The sequence below is a fragment of the Pteropus vampyrus genome, unplaced genomic scaffold (assembly GCF_000151845.1).
Source record: "Pteropus vampyrus isolate Shadow unplaced genomic scaffold, Pvam_2.0 Scaffold216, whole genome shotgun sequence".
Taxonomy (NCBI): Eukaryota; Metazoa; Chordata; class Mammalia; order Chiroptera; family Pteropodidae; genus Pteropus; species Pteropus vampyrus.
In genome coordinates, this window is record NW_011888997.1 from 3,217,391 (window position 1) to 3,240,328 (window position 22,938).

General features: G+C 34.6%; 1 protein-coding gene across 1 annotated transcript; it reads right to left on the minus strand.

Moving 5' to 3' along the window:
• Positions 1-2,348: 2,348 nt before the first annotated feature.
• Positions 2,349-19,856, minus strand: STRAP (serine/threonine kinase receptor associated protein). Its single transcript, XM_011372946.2, has 10 exons — positions 19,405-19,856; positions 18,522-18,657; positions 12,473-12,554; positions 11,849-11,921; positions 9,561-9,657; positions 8,714-8,851; positions 6,592-6,728; positions 4,556-4,705; positions 3,944-4,009; positions 2,349-3,226 (listed from the first exon to the last, which is right to left on the minus strand). Exons 1-10 carry the CDS (start codon positions 19,514-19,516, stop codon positions 3,165-3,167), a joined length of 1,053 nt encoding a protein of 350 aa, XP_011371248.1. The 5' UTR covers positions 19,517-19,856; the 3' UTR covers positions 2,349-3,164.
• Positions 19,857-22,938: the final 3,082 nt, after the last annotated feature.

Here is a 22,938-nt window from a genome sequence, read left to right on the forward strand (position 1 = left end):
TCGTCTCCGTTGTCACCACCTAGGCCAGGCCATCTTTATTTCTCAGACTCTTACAGTGCCTTCCTAACGATTCTCTCTTGCCCCTACTCCCCTTCTCTGCCTATATCCCATTCATCTTCTCTACACAGCCGGAAAGGTAATTGCTTTAGGATTCGAAGAGGCCAGTTGACAGCCTCGTTTAAATCCGTAGTGGCTTACCATTATATCATATTTTTATGATGATCTGACTTCAGTTCTCTGTGACCTTTATATTTTTCTCTTGCATTGCTCTAGCCAAAGCTGCTTTATTTCTGTCTCAAAGCCTTTGCACTTGGCTTGCTATTTCTGCTACTTGGTCTATTGTTACCTAAATTTTGCATGACTAACCTTTTTGTGATTCAGGTTTGAAGTGCCGTATCCCTTCTTTTGTCACTTATTTTGTCCCATTTATTCACAGTTCTTATCACTGAAGTTACGTAGTATATTTTTTGTCTTCATCAATACTACTTTTGCCTAGAAAGGTGGCTGGTATGTTGTAAGTATACTAAATAGTTGTTGAAAGAAGTCTTTAAATTGGCACCAAATCTTACCAGACCAGGAAGGTTATTTTTCAGTTATCCTCCATGCAGCAGCCCATCGTCCCCTCTGAAGAGTCAGACATGGAGGAACCTGCTCAAAGTTCTTGCCTCTCCTGTGAACCCTTGTACAGCCTCAGCTGACCTGAGACCCAGTTACCTAGGAGTCCAGCTTGTACGATACGGCCCCTTATCTCCACCCACGCAGGACACTGGAGACTTTGATGAGTGCAATTTTAGCAGATACATATTTGAACTTTTTGCTAAAGTAAATTCTACTGTAAAATTCTACCATTATAAAGTGTGGTAGGCAGACTGATGGCCCCCCAAAGATAGCTATGTCCTAACCCCTGGAGCCTGTGAACGTTACCTTATATATGGTGAAAGGGACTTTGTGGGTGGGATTAAGGGTCTTGAACTGGGGAGTTATCCAGGTAGGTCTAATGTAATCACAAGTATCCTTTTAAGTGAAATAAGGTGGCAGAGATCTGAAGATGCTACATTGTTGGCTTTGAAGACAGAGGAAAGGACGATGAGACAAGGAAGGAATACTGGTGGCCTCTAGAAGTTGGAAAAGAAAAACATTCCTAGAGTCTCCAGAAGGAATGCAACCTTGCCAGCTTAATTTTAGCCCAGTGAGACTCATTTTGAACTTCTGACCTCCCTAACTCTTTAGATAAATTCGTGTTGTTTTAAATCACAAATGTATCATAATTTGTTACAGCAGCAATAGAAAACCAGCACACAAAGGATACCAAACACTGGTTGTTCCCACATCCTGCCTGGTGATTTGTACGCTCAGTATATACAAGGCTATAAAGAAAAACGAGACTATCCTTAGAAGTTAAACCAGCAAAATCTCTAAAAACATGCCCTCTGTTGTTAAAAGGAGTTTACAATCCTAAGCAACTCTACATAATCTGGCAAAAGCTGAAACATAAAATGACTTAAGTAGGTACCTAAAAATGTGCTAAAAGCACAAGAACTTGACAGCTTATCCGACCAACATGAACATTCTAGCCACATAAAGTATACGGCATGTTATGACTGAACTTCATGGCCTAAAATTCAACTTACAACCTTAACTCAAAACAACGTTTATAGATTCCAAGCCATATGCCATCTGGTGATGGTGTAAACATTTAATTGTATAGGGTCTTTAGACATTTATGAAACTTAAATAGAAAAAATTATCTTGGATCATAAATTTCATAAATACCAAGCAATTTCATGATTCTAATCTGGTGCATGTAAATTTCAACTTTATTTAGGATAAGTAAGACTCTAATTGGAGTTCTAGCACATTCCTAATACTGCTTCTGTAAGCTGAGGACCAAGCATGTAGCAAAACCAACAGAAAAGTACTATCATCATCCTATGAGACTCTGTGGATCATTAGTTGGCTCGATGATACACTTTTTTGGCCCTTTGAGGTAGTCACAGCCTACAGTGCTTTCTCTGGGTTACCACAAACCTTCAAAAACATATACTCTTTGGCTGGTTATTTCTTTTAAAGGAAAGTTATCAAGAGTCATTCACAAGATAAAAGCAATTTGGCAGAGATGTTATTCTAGTTTAATATCCCCTTCACATTTAAAAAAATACATTACAAATCTAAATTCAAGTTGATCCATTTTATTGGAAAGGTAGTAAACTTTTTGAATGCCACCTGAATTTAAAAAATAAAGTAAAATATTACAGGTCTACAATTATCCCATTTTCGTAAAATCTTTATCTGTATATATAGATGTACTAATATGCATGTTCGCTCAATTTAATAGATTTTTGGGGTGGTGGGATTTTTGAGTGATTTTCTGCTAATTCTGGATTGTTTTTTTTTCCTTATAACTACCATGTATCATGTAATAAGGTATTATTGTTTTTTTTTTTTTAAAGGCAGGTCGAGCATTTCTATGGGAGGTAAAATGCAATCCCAGCAAATTTCAGTGCAAGTAAAGGAATTTCGAAATTAGGAAACAATGTTTACTACAGACTCTTTAATCAGATTGTGTTTTAACACAGTTATGATGTAACAAAAACTTCCTGGTGATTTCCATTTACAAAACTCCTATCTATCAATTTTTCCCAAGAAACAAACATTGTTTTGTTTTGGAACCATTTTATTTAAACAACTAAAACAATCAGATGTTCGGAAGCAGTGTACAATGAGAAAACAATCAAACCAGTTACTTTATCATGTATTCCCCCTTCACAACGAAAGCAAAAAAAAAAAAAAAAGGCTTTCTGCTTTAAGGGAAAAGTCAGAAAAATAGGCCAATATATTTTTCATCTCCATAATAACATAAACAGCTACAAGAAATCTAATTGTAATAAGAGAAATTGGATGTTGGCTTGCACATATTCATTAAAAAGACAACAGGCCATCATACTACAAGAGTATAACTCCACTTGCCTTCATCTGATACTCTTGCATTTTCATTTACAGGTAATACCAAGTTAGTTAGTTCCAGCACTGGAGCTAATTCATATATATTCTTCATTATTTACTGCTCATTTGTCTTAAGCAGAGAAGAACTCTGGAAGGCTGATGCTTTTCTCTGCTTATTTTAGTCCATAAGTTGTATACTATTTGTGGCATATGCCTGATACTCAGGCCTTCACTTCAGGAGTCGAGCTATAGATGGAATCTGAATTCTCTGAAGCAATTTCTTCTATAATTACAAAAAAAAAAAAAATCACAGTCAATTTTATAAAGGAAAGAAGTAAATCTACATTTCTGCATAATGAAGGAGCAAAAAAGTTTTTAAGAAGTGTTCTGGTGAGGGGAAGCAAAAAAGAACAAGTGCACATGCCATTAATGACTAGACTCATGCCACTGAAAAAGCAATAAAGAAAGAGTTCATGTGTTTTACCTATTAACTCTTTTACATCATAACTTAACCTCCAAGAGACCCCTTTCCTCGTCTGTTTTCAATGATTCCAACTGTCTAATAAATCCAGAATTAAAGTCATATCTTTGAAAGATCTGGCTGCTCCTTTATTCATTCAAACTTCACAGTATTATATGATCAGAGCATATTATAATTTGCAATTCTAGATTTGGAAAAGTACTTGGTCTACAAGCACTTAATCAATGCTAAATAACAATTGCAACTGTAACGATTTATTTATTTTAGCATCTACCTCCTAAGTCAGACTCTAAGTTCACTAAGAGTAACCACATCAGTCATGTCCATATGTCCCTGTGCCTATTACTATGCAGTAGGTATTTAAATGTTTTATGTGTATATGTAGGTACACATTTCAACTTTCCAATATTTAAATATGTTCATATTTAATAAATTTTCTTTGTCAATGGGTAAAATTCACATAACACTTCAATTTTAAATCCCCCAGGACTCTACAAAAGTTAATTCTTTAGTATTTACCTAGTTCTTCTTCTGTAGTCTCTGGAAAACTGATCTTTGGCTTTGCCAGCTCACCACTATCTTCTTCTATGAAAAGAAAAACAATGATAATGTGAATTTCAGTATTACCAGTAATAAAGTATTTAATAAACAAGAAAAGTACGCCAAGACTATTCCAAGCAACAAGATAGAAACATATTAAGATCTACAACTTTTTTAGTAATTATAATACTATGTCTTTCCTCAAAATCACTTTTGGGTTCATAAACCTACTTTAGGACCAATAACTATTTTTATTAGAAACATGTCTACCTTTTTAATAAGAACCAGTGAATAATGCTACTCAGAGATTAAATATATTTACTTATGAATTCTTTATATTGCCCTCTAACAAATTTTGAATTAAGTCCATTCCATTCACCAAATGATCCAGTGTAAAAATTTATAAAGTCAATAGTATATACAACAAAAATATTTAAACGAAGAATACAGCAGCCAATTTATAATCATAGGCTTCTCTTTGTGTAAACCATAATTTAAAATCTATAGGAGACAGAAATATTGAAATGGAATAAAGAAAAATGACGCAAAATCATAAACTTTAACTTCATAACTCTGAATAAAAATTCTTACCAGGAAGCACACATTTCCAAAGGCCATATGTTTTTCCTACCACAGTTTGCCATAGTCTCAGTGTTCCATCTTCAGAACCACTGGCATAGAGTTCTCCATCGGGACTAAATCTCACACAGTGAATAGGACCAAAGTGTCCTTTGTAGGATTCTAAAAGAGGAGAAGGGTTATTAAATAATTTAATTAAAAATATTTGGTTAGGTATTGCTACACTAAAGAAAATTTTACCTATCTTACTGAGAGGATGCAAAATTCATAAAAGCAAATACAAAGAACTATGCCTAATTAAAAATAAAATGATTCTCATTAAGTGGTATATCATGTCCACTATTTCTATGTAAGATTACCCCTTTCCAACTCTAGCACATACTATGTTTTCAGATAGCCTCTTTAATAAAAAAAAATGAGGATTCATGCCTCAGTAAGGATAAAGGGAGTAAACGAAAATTTCTCCTAAATTCTACAGAAATTAGATCTAAAGTCTTATCAGTTCACTCCCAATTTCCATAATCCTAAATTTACTGCCGAGTTATCAGAAACCAATTCTAAATTATGACTATAGAGAGCCACCAGATGGAGCCCTTTTACATACTGTCTTCCTACAAGATTACCTAGTCAGTCTACTTAGTCATTGTTACAAGAACATTAAGATATAGAATCAATACTGATCCTTATATATTTGAACCTATGAAACTTAATAAAAAAATGTAGATTAGCAATGGTGGTGTTCTGTTTAAGTCATATCGTTATTTATGAATTTTCCCCATTTACTTTTAATGCCTGATCATCTTATTAGTTTTTAAAGCTCCTTACTGGACCAATGTTCCTTCTATTTCCATGTTTATTCAATTCAAGGACCCTCATGTACCATCTTCCCCCATCTCTGTCCTACCAGAGAACATCATGAAAGTAGCATCATGAGAGTAGAAAGAATATGAGGTTTTGGAATGAAAATGGCTGGGTCCGAAGTCTGGTATTCACTAACTGCAATCTCAGATATCAGGCAATAATTTACTTACCTTTTTCAAAGAGAATAAAACATGGGGCCAAAATGTTCTAAAACTTTGAAAACTGACATAAAAACAATAAAAAATTCTTATTTAAAAGTCACTTATAGTCAAGCATTAAAAGGTGACCTAAAAGCAATTAAAATATTCTATATAGTCCATTCATCAAGGTTTTATTTATCCAACCAAAATCCATCAGCTTTCCCAAAGAAACAAAACATAAAATTGTCTCTTGTTCTTTGTGTATCATTCTAACAAGCTTAGTTCATTGAGTGGTAAAGCAGGACATCTAGAAACAAAATGGCAGCTTATAGAAAAAAAAAAAATTAAAACTGTTTAGTTCAAAAAGCAAAAACTATTTGAGAAGGCTAAAAGTAGATATTGAGAACTATATTATGAAACACCTAGTCCTAGTCCATCAGATAAATGTAAATTTAGAATGTGCATTAACTTCAAATTAGTCCCACATACCTTTCCCTTTTCTTTATTAAGATTATGATCATGAAAATGGAAGCCAAAATCAAGACTTCAAAAAAGAATAAAAATAAAATAAAAACAAATCAAAAAACCCCCCTCCAATTCAGATCCCTAAGGTATCCCTATAATAAGCTATAGCTGTTTTTCCCCCACACTTAAGGATTCCTATGTTGGCAAGAGGGGGATCCAGGTAGATGGAGCTACATACCTACATCATACTTCAGAAAGAACAAATCCTGCATCTGCTTAATATTACTTTGACATAAAAGATTGCCCCCTGCCCCCAATAAATATACTGCACTATTGTATAGAATGTCATAATATGAACTTAAGTTAAAAGAAAAAGGTAAATTGATTTTATCATACTTTGTTTATAATTCTATAAACATTTCTACCAAAGTAGATAAAAATCCTTTATTTTATTCACTTGGAAGCTGTAAGCTTTACTTAGCTAAAAAATTTGCTGAGGTGTTGACTGAAGTGGTAATTATTTAAACCTAACATTTGATACAGGTAACTGCATCATTTATAGGAAGAAAAAGGACAACTCACCTAATTCTTCTCCACTATTATAATCATATTTATAAAGTTTAAAATCTTCACCACCTGCAACAAGAAATTCTTTCTCAGGATGAAGAGATGCAGAATTGATGGTTGCAGGTGCTTCAAAGGATTTAATTGGATCCAAACTGCAAAAAAAAAAGAAGAAAAAAATAAATAATATTGATAAATTTTGAATACTGCATGAATAATATAAGGAAATACTTATAGTTAAACCATTCCTAAATTCTAAAATCCAAGGAACAATTAAATATTCATTTAGTCAAACAGTGATGTTTAAAAAAATCAAAAAACCTCTCAACAGTATTAGCAAAAAAAGTTCAGAAGGATACTATGCCAAGGTGGAGTTCATCTCAGAAAACAGACACTTTGACAGAGGGATAGCCACATTCTGGGTAGCAGATGCCTTCCTCAAGACAAGTGTGCTAGCTAATTAAAATGTATAGCTAACATTCTGGAATTTTTTTGCTTTGAAAAAAATTTAATTCTATATTGTCTGACTTTTTCATTACAAATAAGCACTATCTTTGTAAACAAAAAGTTTTTACAGTAGGGAATTAATATAAAGGATTATTTGTATATTATTCTCAATTGCTGAGAGTTTGTAAGCAACTCCAACAGGATAAACTTTCAATCTCATAAAATATAAAATTGATAAGATTGGCTCAGTTTTTATTGTAAAAGAATAATGAAATTTGAGACTATAGCTATATAAAAAAAATCAATGCATAACAATAGCTTCACCTGATTATCAATGAGTCTGGACATCGGCTCTTTTCTGGCCCAACCCTAAAAATCCTGAAAGGCCTCCAATACAAATACAGTATTCCAGCTCCTAAATGCCACCATCCTATTTCCATCATCACGCACTACAAAGCATGAAGTCAAGTTAGCCATGATCACTAAATATAACTTTCTGACTCAAATGTTAGAATATTCCATAGATCAGCAAACCTCTGCCACTAAAATGGGATTTAAGGCAATAGTCTACATCGGGGCTGCATATTGTCCAAATCCAGAAGTGACCAATTAACATAGTTGTGAAATTTAATGGCTCTGGCAGTAGTATTCTATTTTTATCAAATTACTGTATGTGTATGAACTCCTTTACATCCTTAATTGCTCTTCTCCATTTTTACTGCCTTCTCTTTCCTTCTGCCATTAAGTGAAGCTTAGTGGACCTTTAGACAAAAGTTTAGGACTGCTGGTCAGAGTATAATGTAGTATACCTTTATGGAAATCAATTAAGTTGCATGCATACTAAGAACTTTAAACATATTCCTATCCTTTGAATTGATGACAGGAGTCTATTATAAAGAACCATTCAGAGATGTACCGTAATGCTCACTACAGTATTAAAGTAGGGAAACTGATACATAACTTAGTGTAACCTATAATGCAATACACCTAGTAATAACTGTTTTCCAAGAATTTTTACTAAGAATATTTTAAAATAAAAAATTAAAATTACACTCATTAGGGTCTTAATAACCAAAGAGGTAAAAAAACACCACACAAATATACACACATATATAACAAAGAAAAAAAGACTGGCAGAAAATACAGTTATCATTAACATTTTGGCATCTATGATTATAGGACTAAATTTTTTTAAATTATATTTTCCAAATACTTGACAAAAGCATTTACTATATTTATAGTTGCAAAAATTAAGTCTGTTTAAAAAAAAATTCATTAGGTCTATACATACTTGGGAATAGGGGGAAAAAAATCACTATTTCTCCAAATTTTTAAAGTGAAAATAGGAGAATCAAAATCACAATGGTTTTATATAGTAATGAATAATCTTAATTACAGCTCCAGTTCAATGATCCCTTAAAGAAAAATATAATTTAAAAAGTTTTAAAATTTACCAATAAATGTCCTAAGCATCTGCAAATTTATTTGATCAATTCCTCTGATTAAGGTATACCAAATTCTTTTAAAACACATTATTAGTGGATATGAAAACATTCCCCTCTATGTTACACAGTATAGGCCAAGATCTGCCTTTAAAAGAGTTAAATACTTTTTCATATATGCCTTAATTTTTAAGTACCCTGTGTTGTCCTTTGTTGCTAAAAAAGAAAATAAAGGTACTTCTTGAACATACCTTACTGCACTATGAAAAGCAATAGAGCGTCCATAAGTTATTACCAAGATCTCTCCCTCAGGAATATATTCCATACTGCTAACAGACATATTAAAATTTAGAGATTTCACTTCTGTCATAGTAGCGTGATCCCAAAGGCTGCAAAAAAGAAAAAGGAAAATATGATATTTACTCACTTCAGAAAAAAGCTTAAATCCTAATTATATCTGTAGATTAACCAATAATCACACCTGTAAAACAACCTCCATTCCGACTCATAAATTACAAATGATATGTAGAGACGTTTTGGGTTCCTATAACAAGGTCAAATTATTTGGTAGCTTGTTAATGAAGTCAACTTTAATACTTAAATATACTTCCCAAACAATTCTGCAAAACTATGGTATTATAGACACTAAGGTCCTAATCTAATTAATTTCAGCGTTGCTCCAAATAATGTTCTTACACTCTACTTCTGTGAATCTGATAATAGCTACTTCTTTCCACGGAAAAATACATCTGGTATCAGAACACAAACTTGTGTATAGAGTATCAGGGGTTTCATGGACTCCCTATAACCAACTGTCCACTGACCTGGGTTAAGAAGATCTGCTTATATAGGTGACAGTATTTTTGTTTTGTGAATTCTGTTATTTTTAATAGTAGCTACAGAAGAATGTGACCTATGTGCAGCTAAAGTTTTGATATTCAGAGATGGGTACCTACAGAAGAATATGACCTATGTGCAGCTAAAGTTTTGATATTCAGAGACAATTCTTCCCACATATAGTTATAAAAAATATTTAAAATATAAGCTCTAAGGTCAAATATTTTTCAAACTCTAAATTATTAAATAAAAGTCACTTACCGGACAGTTTTATCATCGGCTGAAAGAATCTGTTTATCCTCACTGCACCATAGAGCTTTTTTAATACCAGAGGTATGACCACTGATTTCCTTAGGTTCTTAAGATGAAACAATTAAAATACATTTGTTAATATTTAATTTTTAAAAATGAAAAATATTGGAACAATTAAATATGTAAAAATAAAACAGTCCTGGCTGAAATAAATAAATAAATGAATAAATAAATAAATAAATAAATGAATGAATGAAAATAAAATAAAAGGACTCATTTTAAATTAGACTGCAACTTTCTAAAGTCTGGCACAATTCAAACTTGCTGTTTATAGAGAATATATTTAGTTTTTTCTGTATTGGAACAAAAACTTACCTGCATGACAAGGAATCTAAGAACTATGATGCTATATATAGCGAGAGTGACTATATCACTCACTCTACCCCCAGGCTACTTTCCTGCTTTTAAAAGCATTATTGCATCACAAAAAAATTAAAATACTGTGGTATAACTTAATAAGAATATGGACTAAGGAACAAGACAACCAGAGCTAATCTTAGTACTAGCACTAACGCTGGGCCCCTCATCCAAGTCACTGTTAGTATTAACGGAATAAAAAGGGGGGTGGGGGGATGCAGGGGCTGGAAGGAGAAAAGGGAAGTAAAAAGCAGTGCAGTATTCCCACAAGAATTTCTACTTGGAGAGCAAAGTATCAAAAAAAGGGTGCAGGACCTGTCTCTGTTGTAAACTTTTCCTTCAAAAGATTAAATAACAACAACACTGGTTATATCTGGGCAAAACAGATACTGAGGCAATGCTATTCAACATTACTTTGACTTTAGGCAAGTTACTTAACCTTTTGAAGACTACATTTCTTCATCTATAAATTGGGATAACAATGGTCACTATACCTCATAGTTTGAGTGAAGGGATCAAATGATAATATACATCTAAAATTTCTAACCTAGTGTCTGACATACAGTAAAAGCTCAGTTAATTGCTATTATTTTTGTTGTCAGTACAGTGGAAGAGCCACTTTGAAATAAACACCTTTGAGAAAGGCAAAAGATAAAAATGTCCACCTAAGCCCTAAATGACCTTGCTGAATCACATAACTGCACTGATTAGGTGAAATCAAAGTACTTTGCTATGTTTTTTACTTAATTTCCAATATAGGTTAGACTTTCTTACTAACTTCTAAAATATACTGATTTATGAATACACAATAAATGCCCATGATACAAAATTTAAGATATGACTATATAACACAATGAAAATTTTCAAATTTTCAAATGTGTACATCATAAACCTTATTAAAAATTTTAAAAGCAAATGACAAGTCAGAATAAAGAACCTTTAAATTGGTAAGGAAAAGATGAACATCATAACATCACAATATCACAATAGATAAATTGGCAAAGGGCAGGAAAAGGCAATTAGTTTACAAAAACGGAAATACGTTAGAATTCAACAGTATTTTAATCTCATGAATAATTTTTTAAAGTTCACATCAATATAACAGAATCATTTTTTCTTTTATTAAATTGGCAAATATAAAATTATCAGTTTGCTGGAATAGGTTAGTCATAGATATATTTTTATACTTTGCTGGAGGGCACTTGTAATCAATGGTTTTCAAGTGTACCTCCTTTCTGTTCCAACAATTCTATTTCTATGGAGCTATCCTACAGAAACAATTGTGGAAATATTTCCAACTTATAAGGATGTTAAACATACACACTGCTTAAAATATTTAAAATTTGCAAATAGCCCAAACAAGCCATAATAGGAGATTAGTTAATTCACTTATTCATAGGATAACCATAATCATTAAAAATAGTAGAAAGAATATTTAAAGACATGAAAAAATTATTGCAAATTCTGAATAAATAATACATTCAGATGGTTCAAAAACCTGAACACTCTATGTACACAGAGAATTCTTACTCATCTCACCTTCTACAGAAAACCATTCTTTCTCACCAAAAGGTAGTTAACACTGTTATGTACCTGTTTAAACTTAATGTCATAACAAAAACTTATTCAGGATAAGTTTTTAAATTTTAAGACTACACAAGCATAATTAGTAAATAAATCAATATGAAAATACCTATCTGCATAGAAAAAGGAACGAAAGAATGTAAACCAAAAACTAAAGATATTAAGTGATTTGATTATTTTAATTTTTTTTCCCAAATTTGAGTACTGAACATGAACATGAATTAATCAAAAAAAAAAAAAAAAGTCATTTAAATTATAACAAAATAAAACCACAAACACGTATAAATTATGCTTACCTGCTTCAGGTTTGTTCAAGTCATATATGCGTAACAGTTTATCCTGTCCTCCAGTTAACAAGTAATTACTATCCTGAAAATAGACACAAGTAAAATGTTACTAGATTAGTCATTTTAATAGTTATTTCTCTTTGAAACTTCAACACCATATAAAATCCAAACAAAACTCACATATGTCACAAAGAGATGCAGCCCATGCCCCTTACTTCTAAGAAGGTGCTGTAGAGCATTTATCCTTTTCATAATGCTGAAGCCTTATAAGCTTTCTAGCTCAACTGTTACACCACCTACCACATGAATTCTCTCAATTTGCCCTGATCCTGCTCTCCTCCTCCTGAATGGCAGTTCTCTGATGATCTCAAATTTATCCTCTCTATATTAAAAGTAGCTGAGAACCATTTGGGCATTTCAGATGTTTGTTGCTATTGATGAAGAATACAAGGGTTCCAGGGTATTTTAAAAGACTCATATCATTAACCAAGAATAAATAAATTTGTATAGCTTAATCTACAACCAAATCAAATATAAGTGAATATACACCAAATATTTCTCCCCAAAGCCAAATATTAACCAAATATACAAACAGCAATTTAACTCCCTAAAATAAACTCCATTTTCTGATACCTGCGTAAAATCCACAGTCTTGACAATGTGTTTATGGGCCAGGGTCATCAATTCATCTCCTGAGACAGCATCCCAGACTTTGCTAAAAGTGAAAAGTAAATAATGGTAATTTGATGATTAATCACCAAATAAATTAGATATGTGAAATGTAACATAAATACATTATAAATCTCCATTATTTCTAATAGCCCTCCACTGTTAGGGTTCATTTAATAAAATATTTAAATAATCTAAAGGAAATTTCTCTATAAAAGCCACATAAACCAATCTGACAGCAAAAAAGACCTATGAATTTAAGTAAACGAGATCCATGAATGTATCCTTACTTTTATTTTTAGCTTATGGCTGTAATATCATTTTGTCAAGACTGAAAACATTTAAACCAATTTTTAGTTCCACCTTTCCAATTTTTCCTGTTCTCTACTCTCATGCACATACAAAACAAAAAAATGAAAATCAAGAAATCCTTTTAAAAAATTTAAAGAAAAGGCCCTGATCCAAGTTAAATAAAATTTTAAATCAAGACAGTAGGGGAAAAAATTCTCCCTACCTCTTCCCTAAAGTGCTCTTAAATTCTCAAATCATACTCTAATTAACTTCTTCCAAAAGTATCAGCTTTTGACTATATAACGCTAACATTGAGAAATTTTAATCTCTCAATTGTGTTTCCCTGACCCACCCCAACCCAAAATATATGTGGTTGTGTGTCTAACACACATGTATATATGTCTCTATAGGTTAAGGGATAACGGTTAATACTTTACGAAAATACTAAGGGTTCCCCCAAATAAAAACACTTAAAGAAGAAAAAAAAAAAGAATTCATTTTATATCAAGAGAGACCACTGAAAAATAAACAAGGAAACTTTGCATACAAAGAAAAGAACCGTTAACAGCAAACAAGCCATGCTTCATAAAGATTTTCATTTCAATGTAACTGACATTTATTTTTAGGAATAAAATGAAAAATAAACAAAAAAATAAAAGCAAGGGGTATCTTTTTTTCTAAATACACAATAAATACATCCAGTATGTTATGTCATTCTAGACTTAGTCCTAGGTTGCAAAAGGAAGAAACGATCCCAAAGAAAGTTCCTGCCTTTGTAGAGCTTTAGCTGAGGAGAAAAATGTGCATTAAATCACACATTAAATAAACATAATTAAAATACGAATGTACATGGCTATAGAAACAGAAAATCCATGCCACTAATTATGCCAGAAGTCCAGAAAAATCTAAGCAGTAGAGCCAGTCAGTAGTCTTAAAGAGCAAGTAGAAATACACAAAGGGAAAAAAGGAGAAAAGCCATTGCAGACAAGCATGTACAATGGTCAAGAAACATGACCATCTAACAGAAATAAATGATGACGTTACAACATAAACCTTGTAGGCAAGTGGCTAAATAAATATATTCTGAGAAAAATAAAGTCAACTATGAGCAGCACTGCTACTAAACTCTCAAGTACTGACTTCTCCTTGTAAAGGAAACCTGAACTAATCTCTCCCATTTCCAATTCAACTCTGGCCCACACCTACCTTCCCAATCTCATTTTGCATCATTTCTCTGAATCTGGTCACACCATTCCTCAAAGAAGCCGTGTTATTTTCTTCCAGGATCCTGTCTTTGTTGAAATTGTTCTAAGTTGGTATTTTATATTCTCAACTATGCAAAGATCTACTCATTCCCAGGGTTCATTTCAAATGCTATCTTTTCATGAAAGCTTCTATTTATCTCACCTCCAGTAACCATTCCTTTCTGTTCCTCCACAGACTTCAGCCTATATGAGTACTGTGTTTAATTTTGCATTGCTTTTATTTGTAACTTATGTTTACTCTTAATCACAGGGAAATCAGTGATAAGAGTACAAAGATTAATATTCCAAACTGTTGCAGTGAAGAAAATATCAAACATATCTGAAATTTCTATCCTAGTTATTCACATGATTCCAAGTCTCCAAAGAACCCAGGGCAATGTCTTCTGAATTACTAATTTTGAGTATATTCAATAATCTTCCAAAAACTCCATAAAATCTTAAGATTTTGCTCAGATCACATACATTCACTGGGGAAGAGGAAAGAATGGGCATGAGCAAAGCAGTATTATACAGGGGGCCAATGCATCTTTAGTCTCTTTCCTATTTAGAAACAATACTAAAATTGAGGATGACAGTCTGACAGAGCATTTTCTAATCTCTTGTACTTACTGGGATATTTCTGTTATTCACAGTAAGAATTCTAAAAAAGGGCTCAGATTCAATAACCTAAATGTTTTCTAATGTATTTTTCAATCTTCAGGTCAGAAACTGTTATTAACTAGCTGGTTGCAGGACTCAAATCGAGACAATGAAGCATCATCACCAATATCCTTTCATCAGCTAATCCTGTAGCATTTATTTCTGCACAACTCATGAAGTTCTTGTCATCTCCCTGAACTACTGATACCTCTTACATCCCCAATTTCTTGAATATAATAATCGACGCTATCTGTTCAATACTTTTCATATCCTGATAATGGATTTACCACCATCTCAAAAGAGTGGCTCCTTACCTTCTTTAAGGCCTGAACAAAATAAACTATTTTTGGGCAAAGTATTACCTGTCTTAACATGTTGACCAAGTCACCAAAGAGGATATGATAACACCTTTGTTTTACTGAGAACCTTATTGGCTTTTACAAGGAAAAAAAAGTGATTATACACTTTTGGTTAGCTACAGAGTCCCGGGCCCAACCCCAGATCTACTCAAGTGCTCTGGAACATAGCATAGGAAACTTTTCTACGTTTGGCATTTTCTCCAGATGATTTCAAAAGTGGAGGTGCTGAGGAGAGGATCATGGGAAGTAATGCTAACATTAGCTTTATGAATTAAAAGATATAAAGAGGATGTTTCACGGACAGTGTATTCGTCACCTGCCTTGACTACCTAAGTCCCTTCACGATAACATTCTAAACTGACCCAGAGATTAGTCCTGCTGAATATATTTTCTCTACAAGAAACCAAAAAAAAAAAAAAAAAAAAAAAAAAGAGAAACGTTAAGAATGCGGGAGGAAAAAAAGAACTTTCCAAAAAATGATTTATACCAATTATGATTAAGTAAGTTGAAGAAGCTATTCTTTAGCTAGATCAAGTTCCTAACAGCGAGCCCATGACAAGTCATTAGAAGAGAATATACACAGTGAATGCACACACCTCCACGCGTCACAGACACACACAAAATAAATGAGGGTAAGTCTCAGCTATCATTTACTGAACACCTACCATGGAACAGACACAAAAAGATCTCTGTGATTCTCCCCATAACCACTTGGTCTTATACCCATTTTATAGATATAAAAACCAAAGTTTAAGATGCATCCCATGATCAAACTGGAAATACAAAGCGTGGCTAGCACATGAATTCAGGCCTGCCTAATGGGAACCCTTATATCTTCCCACTGTATCTTGGCACCTAAAAGCCTTAATTGAGAGGGGAAAATAGTATTTCTTTTTTGATATTCACATCTACTCGAACTTCCTTGCATGAAACTAAAAGGATTCACAGCTTTAGCTACATAAGTACCAAAATAACATATATGATTTTGGTACAGTGGGGGTGGTAGCTATCATTGTTACCTTACAAAGGTAACATGTAGCTATTAGATTTTAGGCAATGTTCTAAATATTAGAAACATAAACTCATTTAATATGTACAACCAACACCAGGTTGAGGTTAGGCGCTGTAACTGTTCTCATTTTTATAGATGATGAAACTGAGAAAAAGTTTAAAGTTCCCTCAGTCATAGAGCTAGTGAGTAATGAAGCCAGAATTCAAGTACAGATTTAAAGTTTAAACCAGCAGTTATGATTTTATTACCATTTGTAAACACAGACACTAAGCCTTGAAATGTTAAGAAAGCACAAAAACAACACTACCCAGACATATCCTCAAATGTGTGACTTTAGTTATTAATGCTGTCAGAAAAAATCCTGACTACTCTTTTCATGACTCAACTGTTAAATATCCAAAATGACATTTTTTATTACTTTTTCTCTTTTCATTTCAGAGTAATTCTCACATCAATAGTAATTTTTATCTAATGCTCTTTATTTTCCTGAGGACTGGCATTACAATTTGGTCAAATGTACAAATCAAGACTCTTCGTAGATTTTAGAGACAAGCATCATTCTTAACAAGCTTTTGCAAAGGTCTTTTAAAGATCAGAGCACGACCATCAAGCAGTAAGTGATAAAGCATTTCCTCATGTAATTAACATTGTCAAGACCAGATAACACAGAAAAGAGGTTAACAAAAATGGATCTTTCCAGAACTGCAATTCAAAAACTTGTCTCTTTTAATGCTAATGTCCGTAGTGTCTAAAACCTTGTTATATTTATAGCTTATATTTAATTTAAAATACCACTTTACTAAATATTAACTTATCATCATGAGACTGAGACCTAGTTTCAGTAACAACATTTTTAATATTTACTTACTGTATATTTGAAATCTAGTTATTAATCTCAATTTTCTAGCTCTGTTATAAAATCAATGACATTCGTTTCCAATGGCAAAAACAAACTTTGGAAGAGGAGGAGGAGGAAAAAAGCTATATTCATGACAACCAACCATAAATGTTTCAGAAGCAAAACCAAGATCTATAATTCATCCTTCTAAGAAATTTCCTTAAGTTTTTTATTCAAAAAATATATAAGGTTTGAATAAGCCAAGGATACAATTTAATAGAAGATATGGCCCTTGGCCTCAAGAAGCAAAGACACATAAGTAAGTTAAGTACTACAAAAGTGCTAAAAGCACACAAAATAAGACACCTCCACCTTCTAGCATTCCATAAGTGTTCCTTATCTGGGCATCATTTTCACCTTCCATAATTAACAATCAGAGTCTCTGTCACATAATAAGCAGTGAAGCTGACATCTAAAGCAACATGACCTGAAGCTATTGACATTAAAAGGATTTATATAAAATCAACCAGTTCCTAACATTATCAATATTATGTACACTAACAGGGCACAGCACAAAACTTTACAGTGGTTATGCATAAAGACATAATAGCAATTTATTTATTGAAGACACAGAAAAAAAGTCCAGACTAACGTAACTTTTCCTCCTGATCTCTCATCATCTCTAATCCCATATAAAACTGTATCTCCCTCTCATTTAAAAATTTTTATTTTTATAATTTATACACAGTAAAATTCACTCTGTGGGTTAGAGTCTTTGAGTTTCAACAAATGCATAGTCATGTATACACCATCACTATCAATCCGCCTTTATTTTTCATAATAAAACTTGTCATGTTAATTTGCTTAAAACAAAGGAGCAAAACACTTATAATTGCTCCCCAGTGTGAAACTGTCTTTAAAACAAAACAAAAACCACTTTTACTCTCCAGACTCTTAAGTCTAATAAAATCTACCATACATACAATAGATGTTGACAGTGTCTTCATTAGTTTAAACATTTAAGGAACACAGTTAAGAATTGGATACTAAGATAATATATATGAAACATGCCCAGAAGGGGAAAGTGGGCCATTACAAGTCACTCTAATAACGTATGCAAAAGCCAAAAAGCAAAATAGGTAAGGTGTATTCTGGTAACAATATATAGCTAGACCTACGGGATGCCGATGAACTAGGATGCGGCTCAAGTTTAAGGTGTCAACAACTGAAATTTAACTTTTAGGCCCGTGGTTCTAAGACTGCATATCAGAATCACCTAAAACAACTTTAAAGGGGGGAGGTGGGGTGGGGTGGGGGGGACTGGTATTGGGCACTCCATCCCCAGACCAATTAAATCAGAATTTCTCAGATATGTGCATTTGAATATTTTAAAAGATCCCCAGGATATTCTAATGTACACCCAAGGCCATGAATCACTGAAATAGTAGAAGGCAGGCAGGAAAATCACTAAAGAAGTGAAATGATGAAATTTGTTTTTAGGAAGACAACTGGCAGCACCATAGAAGATGAACAGACTGAGGCTGAAGTTTGATCATTTTAGAACATAACCCGAAGAGACCTCCAAAGCTGGCCTTTTGACTATACTTACGCTGTGAAATCTGCAGCTGCCGTGGCTGCTTTGGTGGCATCCTTATTCAATGTTGCACCCCAAACAGCACCTTTATGACCCAAAAATGTTCCAATCCAATCTCCTGTATCTCCCTGGCGTAGCATAGGCTTACCGTCTAAAAAATATTTTAAAAGACATGTGATTTAGAAGTTCAGATTTTAAAAAATAGAAATTCAGATTGTTTAAAACCTAAGATTCAAACATAAAGTGATTATGTTGAATAACAAAGTAGAAAATTGCTTTTGTTGTCTAACTATTCCCACTGGGGGTCACTAAGAACGTCCGCAAATAAATTAACTTATAGGCAACTATATATGTTAACTAAATAAACTGAAGAACTGAGCCGTAGGTTCTCTGTGAAGCATTTGTAATTAGGTGGTAAGAATACTGATCTGCATTAAAACAACCTAGAACTGAGTCTTATTTTGGGCAAACTTATTAACCTAATAAGTGTCCATTTGAAAAATGAGACTAATATCACAAATGAACAGCCAATGAGACAACTGGAGAAACAAGCGTTGGTAAGGTATTACTTAGTCTGGCCTAGTTTCGCCATTCCCCAAACCCTTGAAGATATTTACGGTTTGTTGGCCGAGATGTCTAGTCAAGTGTGCAGTCCCGCTTCTCCAGAAATAGCAATAAAAGTAAAATGAGAAGCTTTAGTTAGAGGCAAAGTTAGCTTTGTCAGATATGTCGCAAAAGCTTCTCTTAGTTTCAGCTGCGGAATCCCTAACACTACTCCTCTGGCCCTCATCTCAAAGACTGAGATCCCCACCACCCCTTCGGCAACAGGGAGTGCCGGCTCCACTCCCTTCCGTTCCAGTCCTAGCCTCTGGAATCCCCGATCAGCGGCTCTGCTTACCTTTGCAAGCGCTGATTAAGAAATAGCCATAAGGTGTGATTCCACTGAAGGCCAAATCAACCACAGGCCGCGTGTGGCCGGAGCAAGTGAGCGGAGTCTGCCTCATTGCCATGGCGGCGGCGGAGCGAAGAGGCTGGGGAGCCGAGGGTCGTCTGGTTATTTTCTCTCAGCTGCAGCGCCTCTGGCTCCTCAAGGCCCCCGCCCTGACACGGGGGCTGGGCCGGGAAACAGAAAAAGGAAGCCAATCCAGGGGCACCGAGGTCAGGAAAGGGTTAGGGACGGGCCAGGGAGTCTGCGACAGGGGACCGACAGCCGCGAAGGGAGGGAGAGGGAGGGAGGGAGAAAAGTAGGGGAAGGGGAGAACCGGGGAACCGGCGGCCACGACCCGCACCGTCCACACTGCTACCGGCAGGAAGTGACGATTCCAATGACGCTGAGCGTCAGCCGGAAGTGACGATTCGGCCCGAAGGCGGGTTTTCCCCGCAGAAGAGACTTAATGGAGCGACTAGAACAGCAACGCGGAGGCGCGAGATCAGCACGTAGGGCACGTGATATCGGCCCGGCAGTGGTTACGGACGGCGCCGGGTGGCGCTCTAGGCGAGCTGACCAGCCGAGGACCGCCTTGCTATTCCCGGGCTGAGTTCATCGGATGCGAAAGCTGTTTCTGCTGTACTCAGACCCTATACTTGGTGCCTCCTGTGAATTACACACGGAGCAACACAATCAGTGAGACTGTGGTCGGGATCTTAACATATAGACTGTAAAACCAGAGTTCTCAGCAGCGGTCCAAACCAGCAAACATCTAAGAACTTTTTTCAGTTTTTATTTACAACTGTATAGGCAACGCCTTTAGGATTGTCTACAAGTAAGTCCCTTAAGAAATTTCCCCAGCCACCCCTTCTGTTCTGTAACATTCCTGTATTGCTAGTGTTTTAGACATGAGTGTTTTGTGGCTTTAATATAGTTGAATTCCAAGTTTTCTTTTAGTTTGGAGGACTCTAGAGCAATGGTCTCGAAACTTCTTTGATAAAATACATTGGTAAATGCATTAATAAAAAGTTTGAGCCCGCACTCCCAATATGCAGACAATAATTTGTAAATTACATGTACGTTGCAACAAACAAAATAGTAATACTAGAAGATTGTAAAAACTAAATAGAAATAGAAAATCTGGTACTGTCTTCCTTCACGCAGCCCACTTTGGGTATTGCCTCTCTGTGTATCCACCAGAACTGTTGATTGATTGTTCATACAAAAGCTTTCTTGAGCCGGAAAGTTCCTTTCTTTGGGCAAATTATTTCTTTCTGTTGATGATAGAATTTAAACCTAAAACAGCAGAGATTTTTGTGACTTATCACTACGTTATCCCCAAGGCCATTACGTCTTGGCACATACCAATAAATATTCAACCAGCACAAATGTCTAATGTTTCCTTCTCCGCCGTCATCTTTTTTCTGATGCACCCGTATCGTATTCAAGATTCAAGTCTAATGACTTGAATAGGGACTTGGAGTGCTTCCCCATTCTATTTCCTTAGCATTTTGTTCATTAATTTATAGTTCAACATTTACTATATATGTTTTCCATAATCTTTTATTCTACTCCCTTTCTGTTCCAATTTCACCAGGGTGCTATGGTCCAGCACACACAACCCCATACACACACTGCATTCACACACTTAAATTATAAGCTCCTTAATGGCAATGGTTTGTACTCTAGTTTGTACCAGAAGACTGAATGGCGTTTATTCTTGAATAGTGAATGCTCAACAAATGCTTGTTTACTGATTACATAAATAACTGCATTACTGACTGAGGTAAATAAATAAAAGACACAACTCAAAACAACTAGTTAGTAAAATATTAACATATTTTCATATATTGCTCATTGTGTGTAGGTAAATATATAACTGATAACTACTTTTGTCTCTAAAGAATGTGTATTTCCTGAGTTCTAAAAGTAGTATCTCATAATCAACTGACTTTAAAGTCCACTTAATATTAGAGAACAGATTATGCAATTAATATAATTAACCACATTAAAAGAATAAAGGAGAAAAATAACAATATATGTGTAAAAAGTTTTAGATAGAATTCAACAGTCATGATGAAAACGTCTAGATACTAGAAATAGAAGGGACCTGATAGAATATCCTAAAGAAACACCACAACTAACGGTGAAACACTGAAAGCATTCCATGTTAGGTCGGGTACAAGGAGTGCTAAAAGGGAAGGGAAGTAGAGTAAGCAGGGAGAGCCTTCAGGCTGCAATGCTGGTCTGAAACTTCTGAAAAGAGTTGGTAATAAAGAAGATCGCATAGAAAGAGACTCAAGACTACAATGCAAATCCAAAAAAGTCTTCTTCAAGCAAGTTCCTTGTATAACTCACTTCCACTCACATTACATTAGTGAGATATGGCCACAAGGGAGTCTGGAAAATGTAGCCTAGCTGGGCATCCGTGTGCTCAGGGAAACAAGAATTAATTTGAATGTGCCAGAAAGAGTCTCAGACAATTATCTATTTTCATTTGCTCTCTTCCCCTTAAGTCAGGGGTCCCCAAGCCCCAGGCCGCAGACGGATACCAGTCCATGGCTTCTTAGGAACCAGGCCTCGCAGCAGGAGGTGAGCAGCAAACCAAGCTTCATCTGTATTTGCAGCAGCTCCCCAGCACTAGCATCATCTCCTCGGCTCTAGCATCACCACCTCAGCTCCACCTCAGATCATTGAGCATTAGATTCTCGTGGAAGAGCTGTCCATAGTGTCAAAAAGGTTGGAGACCGCTGCTTTAAGTTATTATCTCTTTTCTACTGCACTGTGTGCTTTTCCCACTTTTTTTTTTTACTTTTTTACATTAATTCTTTCTTCCTATTTCAAATGTAGTTTTTATATATATTTTGTTAACCTGAAAATAAAGGTCAAAGTTAGAGGCAACAATCATTTATTTGAGATTAAAAAAAATTTTGCAATTCTGAGAAGCACTGATTCAGGCAGAAACTCAAAGAGTGCTCCAATTAAGAGGTGAAGCTATGGGTATTTATGACAAAGGGAGGAGAAATAATTACATGACTAGAAGGAAAGAATTTCTATTGGTGTTACTAAGCCAAGGAAGGAATTTCCATAGGTGCAAATCAGCTAAGTTATTCTTTAGCTATACATGGTGTTGCTAATTCTGAATAATGTCTTTAATTTTCAGTCTAGTAGTCAGGATGTATACTTTCTTGTTAGCTTTGCAAACAGTTGTTTGAAATACAGTGTTGCTCTGGCCCAGTCCAAAGGTTATTTTGCCCCTTCTGAACATTTCAAAGGTTTGAGGACTAAGACATGCAAGGCAGTTCTGGGGTGGTGGCTCCAACTCCATTTTGAAGTGGCTCCATTTATATTATTTTTCACACATTCATATTGTGTTTTTTACTTCGGTTTTTTTCCTTAACTCTGCCTTGCATCTCCATTTGATTTCATATTATTTCTTTTTTGTCTCTTGTTTTAGAGTTCTTTTTTTTTTTTCCCTACACTCTCTAAAAAAGTTTCCTTACT

Bases quoted from the DNA above. Each gene is read 5' to 3' on its own strand.
- STRAP (XM_011372946.2), bottom strand. From the start codon at position 19,516: ATGGCAATGAGGCAGACTCCGCTCACTTGCTCCGGCCACACGCGGCCT. The intron at 9,658-11,848 runs GTAAGCATAATT...TTTCATCTTAAG, and splicing joins CTTGAACAAACCTGAAGCAG to AACCTAAGGAAATCAGTGGT. The intron at 8,852-9,560 runs GTAAGTGACTTT...TCTTTTTTGCAG, and splicing joins GCCGATGATAAAACTGTCCG to CCTTTGGGATCACGCTACTA.